The following is a 6985-nucleotide window of genomic DNA, read 5'->3' on the forward strand; positions in this document are numbered from 1 at the left end:
AAGAATAAATCTGTGTTCAAATTCTGGATTTACTACTTCTAGCTATGTGAGCTTGGGCAAGTTTGTTTTTTTATTTAAATTTAAGACACTATTATGGAGACTAAATGTGATGAGCTAACCCTGTGATATATATGACCCCAATAAAAGATCATTCTTGTCCCATTCCCATCATAAAACATCAGGCCTGGGTGCCAGCTGAGGTGGGACACAAGAGAACAGATAATGGAACAGCCTAAAACCACTTCCACCATCCCCTTTAGGACAGGACTGGTGGGTTTCACAGATGAAGCTATGGAGTGCTTCATCCAATACAGGAATGATGGGGGAAAGCAGGAAACTTTCTAAGTCTGGGACAGAATCTCTCCCTTGCTTTCTCCAATTTGTTCAGGGGCAGACCCTACAAGACCTGGCTTGAGCTAGGGAAGTGTGTGTGGACTAGTGGGGATTTGTCTTTGTTGAGGAAATTTGGGAGCTGTTTATGGTCCTGGAGAAATTGGGATCAGTTATGGACAAATGCAGAAGCATCTTTTCATTAGAGGTTATGGGGCCACCCTGGGGCCTGCACGAGCTGATATGAGGGAGTGGTAATTTGCAACCAAGGCTCAGCTCAGGATCAAGATACCTTTCTGCATTGGGCAACCTGACATGGATCAGTGAGAAGAGCGTGGGCTCTGAAACTAGACAGGCTTGGGTTCAAGTGATACTCCATTGCCTACCAATGGGACTACCTTGGTGAAATAGTTGGGCCTCTGGGTCTTAGTTTCCTTGTCAAAATAGGGCTAGCATAGCCTACCTCACAGGATGTGCTTAATACATATTATTCCCATTTCTTTTGCTGTATTTACTGCATTGAAGAAAGGGAAGGAGGCAGATATTCAAGGACAGTGCTATGTCCAGAAATAAAAGGCAACATGTTGTAGCAATAAAGACCATGGTTTATGAAAGTAGACTGCCTGCATGTGAATTCGAGCTTCTTACTTAATTGCTTTGTGAGAATGGGTAACTTCCTTAATCTTTAAGGGCCTCAGTTACAGGGGCATCTGTAAATGTACATCCCTTATGAACTGTTGGGCACATATGTAGCATTCAGTTAAATGTCAGATTCTACTATTATTGTTATCACACAGTGTTCATTTGGCTGGAATTCCCACTATGCTGGGTTCTTGGGGATCTAGGCCTGGTAGTAAGGTCTAGAAAGGTGAGGATGGGGAAGTTATGTGGCATGCAAAGCTGAAGATGTGGGTCATAGGGCATGAGAGGCTGAGGAGAGACAGCCTAGATATAGAGCCTGAGGTCTGAGATCATTAAGCACCCACCCAAATTAACAGAATAACCTGCCACTCCATGGAACTAACCTGGAGTTCTTGGGGGGCCTTGTTGCCATACGGAGGCAGAGACCACTAGGCCCAGCAACCCAGACTAGCAGGAGACACCATGGAGCCCCTCAGAAAGAATACACTATTTAGGCTGAGGAAATGCACCGTCTAGCTTTTGGCCCAGGGTATGAAAAATTGAGATGCCAACTATATTTTGAACAAGTCTTTGAAGAGTCAAGTGACCTAGAAACAGCTTCGTAGGTACAGATCTCATAGGCATCTCACCTCTCATAACTTCTAGAAAAAGAAGAACTGACTTGTTTCATGAAGAAGGCCAAAGGAATCATTTATCTCGTGTTCGGGAAAATTCAATGTCAAGCAGAGACATGCCTGGCCCCTGAGTGAAGAGCCAGGCATTCTGGGGAGGAATCTCACCAATGCAGTGCCAGCCCCAGTCCTCGTGACCTCTCCTGTTTCATTCAGATGCCATTAACTTGCCTCATTGCCACACTATAAAAGGCCTCCCCAGTGGCCGGCTCCTCAGATCCTTGGCTTCTCCCCACCTTGCTCCTGTCAGCAAAGAGGGTAAGTCTATGCCTGGGTTAGGGACACAAAAAGGAAGGAGAGGTGACACTGGGATGGGATGAGGACAGTCAGGACTAGGCATGAGTGTGGCTGCTGAAGGAGCTGGGGCAGAGTTGGTGGGAAGCACGGAGGCTGGGGCCTGAGGGGGAGAGGCAGAGGTATGGAACTGGAGCAGAGCTGTTGGTCCTGTGTGAGAAGGGTTCTTCAAAGAACCACCACTCTCCCCGCGTGCAGTTGTGCAGCCCTCTCATGGGTCCATTTATGGGGTGAAGTGATAGTCCAGCTGGCCTGAAGAGCAAATGGTGGAAACTCAAACTCCAGCCTTGTCAGGCTCTGTGAGGCTCAGCTTGAGACTCACAGTGGCTCCTGGTCTACTGATAAGAACTTGCTTTCCCTGGGTACTGCCTGGCCTGGCAGGAGGGAATAAGGAAGCCAGTCTTGAGAGAATTTGGCGATGAGGGGAAATCAGCTGGGAAGAAATTTCCCAAGGAGAATCAGCAATACAGGAACCAAAGTGAGTAATAAGAGAGGAAGCTTGGAGAACTGGGTGGAAACAGACATCACTCATTCCAGCACTTCATTTTCCACTGTGGAAACTGAGGCACACAGCCAGGCATAGGCACAAGAGCCAAGCAAGATCCCTGGCTCTGGGTCCAGCTTATGTCAGGTCTGAGTGCCTGTGACCTCAAAAAGTTCCTGCTTACAGACAATTCTATTCATATGTGATGCTGGGGTTTCCCTGGAAACCTTCTTAGTTCTGATGAGACCTTTCTTTTCAGATTTTGCAAAGCCACAGGAAGATGTGTGACCAGCAGAAGCAGCCACAGTTCCCCCCATCTTGTGTGAAAGGTTCAGGATTGGGAGCTGTACAGAGTACCAAATGTACCTCTGTGAAATGCCCAGCTCCATCCCAGACTCAAGCCTGTGTGAAATGCCCAGCTCCATGCCTGACTCAAACATATGTGAAATGTGTAACTCCTTGCCAGACTCAAACCTATGTGAAATGCCCAGCTCCATGCCCGACTCAAACCTATGTGAAATGCCAAGTTCCATGCCAGACTCAAACCTATGTGAAATATGCAATTCCTGGCCAGATGTATGTGAAATGCCCAGCTCCATCCTATCTGAAATGCCCAGCTCCTTGTCAGACATACATGAAGTGCCCAGCCCCCTGCCAGACCCAGGCATGCTATGGCCAGGGCCCTTCTCCCGGCCAGACCTACTACATTCAGGCTCCTGCAAGTAGCTCGACCACCTCATGCCATGTACCTGATCCATGCTCTGCACCCTGTTCCACCAGCTACTGCTGCCTGGCTCCCCGGACCTTCGGGGTGAGTCCCCTAAGACGCTGGGTCCAGCGACCCCACGACTGCAGCTCAGGATCATCCGGCTGCTGCGAAGATTCTGGGTGCTGCAGCTGTGGGGGCTGTGGTTCTGGGTGCTCCTGTTTGGGGATTATCCCCATGAGGTCCCGAGGTCCTGCATGCTGTGATCGTGAGGATGACTGCTGCTGTTAAATACAGAACAGCCCTGCTCTGGAACATTCAGCAGCCTCTGGTCCCCTCTCTGTATTCCCAGTGATGTAGAATCTCATTGCTTCACCACATACTTTGCTTCTCTATGAAGGCAGCCTGCCAGAGTTAGCACGCGCCACAAACTTTGGCAAGAATAAAGCTCTGAAAGCAATTCATAGAGATGTCCTGTCTTTTTGGTCCATATTTATGCTTTTCTATCAGAAACTCTTCCTCTCTTCTTCTTGCTTCTCAACAAGAGGAAGGTCTGCGTGGACCAAGCTGGTACAATCCCAGCCTGGGATCCCTGAGCATTCTAGAATGCCACTAATAAACTTCCCCATGCAAGTTAGCTAGAGATTTTAGGGTCAGGAGATGCTTTTTTCCTGTCCTCTGATGAGTGTGAGGAGAGGGTTTGGCTATGCTGAGGACTTCATGGTAGCATGATTGTTATATGTGAAGTCAGAGTTCAGCTTCCTGAATGTTGAAGGGTCTGTGAAATCAGATCTGTTCAGGTGCCTCATGATGATGCCCCTGCTTCTGTGGGAGGGGCTCTATGGATTCCATTTTCTCATCTGATGAGTTTGCCCCCCTGAGGCCCCAGAGTAAAGACCTGAGGGAAGGGGTGAGGACTCACCTGAGGCAGGTAGAAATTCTCCTTGTTAGCCAGGGAGACAGCCCTAGTAGTGAGGGAGAGGTTGCCAAGAGGAAGGTGAGCCTCTTGGCACAAGTGTCTGGGTCTGGGCCAGACTCCCTTCCTTATTAGCACTTCCTCTTCCATTACTTTGCTAACCCCAGGGGTTTGGGGTGGATTTTTATAGCTAGAGACTGTAAACTCACACAGTAAAAAAGAAATAGGTAGGGGTAAGTGCCATTCGAAGCAGGCCCCCAAGCCCTGGTGCATGAGCAGAGGAGGCAGCATGTTTGGTGAATAATGTAAATGAACATTCCAACAAAAACTGGGTACTTTGAGTTTGTTTCTAAGCAACCTCTTTCAGGTTACCCTGGGACACTTGTGGGAGTGTCATCTGGACTACTGTGCTGCCTTTGAACATCTAAGTCACCCATGATCCCCCAAATCACACTCCATCCCTGGAGCCAAATCCATTGCATCCAGATCACTGGGCATCATGATCTCCTGTACCACCGAGTGGCTCCGGCAATGTTGGAAGTCTATGTGCTGCTCCCTCAGCAATGAATCTGGGCATGCAATGCTTTTATATTTATTAATTAAAAATTAGGTAAGTAGCACGAGCTTTGTAAACATTTGAATAGTACAGTTGATGTTTGAACAATGCAGGGTAGGGGTGCCACCCCCCCCAGTCTAAAATCCACACTTTTGACTCCCCAGAAAGGTAACTATTTAATAGCCTACTGTTGACCAGAAGCCTTACTGATAACATAAATAATCAATTAACACATATTTTTATGTTATGTGTATTCTATCTATACTGTATTCTTATAATGAAGTGAGCTAGAGAAAAAGTATTAAGAAAATCATAAGACAGAGGGGGGGGAGCAAGATGGCGGAGGAGTAGGAGACCTAGATTTCGTCTGGTCTCAGGAATTCAGCTGAATAGGGATCAAACCATTCTGAACACCTATGAACGCAACAGGAGATCAAAGAGGAGAGTAGCAACAACTATCTGAACAGAGAAGCGACCACTTACTGGAAGGTAGGACGTGCAGAGAAGTGAATCTGAGGCGATATTCGGGAGGATAGACGGTGGGGGAGGGGCCTCCGCCGGCCGCTTCTGGCAAGTGATAGAGCCGCGGAGCACAAAATCGGAACTGTTAGAAATCGGCTCCGCTGAGGGACACCGCTGCAGTGGCTAAGCTGGAGGTGGAATCCTCCCAGGACAGTGGGGTCTCAGGACCCTTGGGGTCACAGAAAGACCGGGGGAGCCTGAGTGCGCCAGAGCTCCCAGGTATCGGAGCGGGGAAGCCGGCTGCAGAGACGGAGCTGAGGCGCGGGCTTTCAGCTTCGGGTTGCCATAAACTGTGATCCGCGGCCCAGTCGGGCCACTGCTCCTGCAGCAGGGACCCAACAAGCGGCAGATCCGGGGAGACTCCCCTTCCTTCCCGGGGAGGAGTGGCTCAGAAACGCACCGCAGGGATCTGCTGGGTTTGGAGACTCCACACGGGGTCGGGTGCCAGAGATAGAAATGCTCGGTCACAGGCCAGGTGAGCACGGAGTGCGGCCGGAGACCGGGGACAAAGGAGTGACTGCTTTTCTCTGGGGGCACACTGAGGAGCGGGGCCCTGAGTTCTCAGCTCCTCCGGGTGGAGATTGGGAGGCTACCATTTTTGCCCTGGTCCTCCAAGGCTGTACGGAGAGCTTGCAGGAAACAAAAGCTCCTGAGATCAAACCCGAGTGGCTTGCTTAACCCGGACGACAAGGGCGGGGCAATTCAGCCTCCGGCAAAGACATTTGGAAACCGCAGCAACAGGTCTCTCCCCCAGAAGATCAGCACGAACAGCCAGCAAGCCAAGACCAAGTTTACCGATCAAGGAGAACGGGAGAACTCCAGCGCTAGGGGAATACTGCACATAGAATTCATGGCTTTTTTTTACCATGATTCATTAGTTCATCAAAGTTAATTTTTGTTAACTGTTTTTTTTTCTTTTTCCATTTTTCAAGCAACATCTTATCAATCTCTTTAAAAAAAAAACATTTTTTATTTTTCATTTTTAGAGTCATATTTTATCCCTTCATAGTAGTTACCCTTATTTTTGGCATATATATATAAGTTGTTCTCTCTTTAAAATTTTGAGATACAGTTTCTTCTAACAGATAAAAATATACCCTAAATCACTAGTGTATGGCTCTGTTCTAGTCTCCTTCCTGATCACATTCTCTCCCTTTTTTCTTTTTTTTTTTAAATCTTCTTTCTTTTTTCAAATAACTTCTTATCTTATCAAGTCCTTTTATAAAATCTTTTATAATTTTCATCTTTACAGTCATCTTCTATCGCTTCATTGTATCAACCCTTGTTTTGTACATATATGTCTTTCTTCCTTTAAAATTTTAGGAGGCACTTTTTTCTAACAGACCAAAATACGCCCAAAATCTAGTGTGTGCCACTGATCTACACACTAGCCTGATCATATTTGATCACATCCTGCTTTTTTTGTATTGTTCTGTTTTTGTTTTTATCTTTTTTTTCTTTTTTTTTTCTCTTTCTTTTTTCTTTCTTTCCCTTTCTTTTCCCCTGGTTTCTGATTTGTATACAATATATTTGCTGGGGACGTTGTAAACCTGTTAGCATTTTGTTCTCTCATTCATCTATTCTCCTCTGGACAAAATGACAAGACGAAAAAAATCTCATTCATCGATTCTCCTCTGGACAAAATGACAAGACGAAGCAAAAAGAACAAGAGGTAGTACCATCAACCAGGGACCTACTCAATATGGATATTAGTACGATGTCAGACCTAGAGTTCAGAATCATGACTCTAAAGAAACTAGCTGGGCTTGAAAAAGGCGTGGAAGTTATTAGAGAAACCCTTTCTGGAGAAATAAAAGAACTGAAATCTAACCAAGTCGAAAGCAAAAAGGCTATTGATGAGGTG

At 46.9% G+C, this 6985-nt stretch overlaps 1 protein-coding gene across 1 annotated transcript; it reads left to right on the top strand.

Annotated features, from left to right (window-relative positions):
- Positions 1-1791: 1791 nt before the first annotated feature.
- On the top strand, positions 1792-3418 carry LOC112818874 (protein KPLCE-like). Its single transcript, XM_025865958.2, has 2 exons — positions 1792-1901; positions 2681-3418. The coding sequence occupies exon 2, from the start codon at positions 2702-2704 to the stop codon at positions 3416-3418; it is 717 nt and encodes a 238-aa protein (XP_025721743.1). The 5' UTR covers positions 1792-1901; positions 2681-2701.
- The last annotated feature ends 3567 nt before the right edge of the window (positions 3419-6985 follow it).

Source organism: Callorhinus ursinus, unplaced genomic scaffold (assembly GCF_003265705.2).
Source record: "Callorhinus ursinus isolate GAN/ISIS: 27379988/994484 unplaced genomic scaffold, GSC_fseal_2.0 scaffold1113, whole genome shotgun sequence".
In the NCBI taxonomy this organism is placed as follows: Eukaryota; Metazoa; Chordata; class Mammalia; order Carnivora; family Otariidae; genus Callorhinus; species Callorhinus ursinus.

Coding starts and splice junctions, on each gene's coding strand:
- LOC112818874 (XM_025865958.2), top strand. CDS start 2,702: ATGTGTGACCAGCAGAAGCAGCCACAGTTCCCCCCATCTTGTGTGAAA.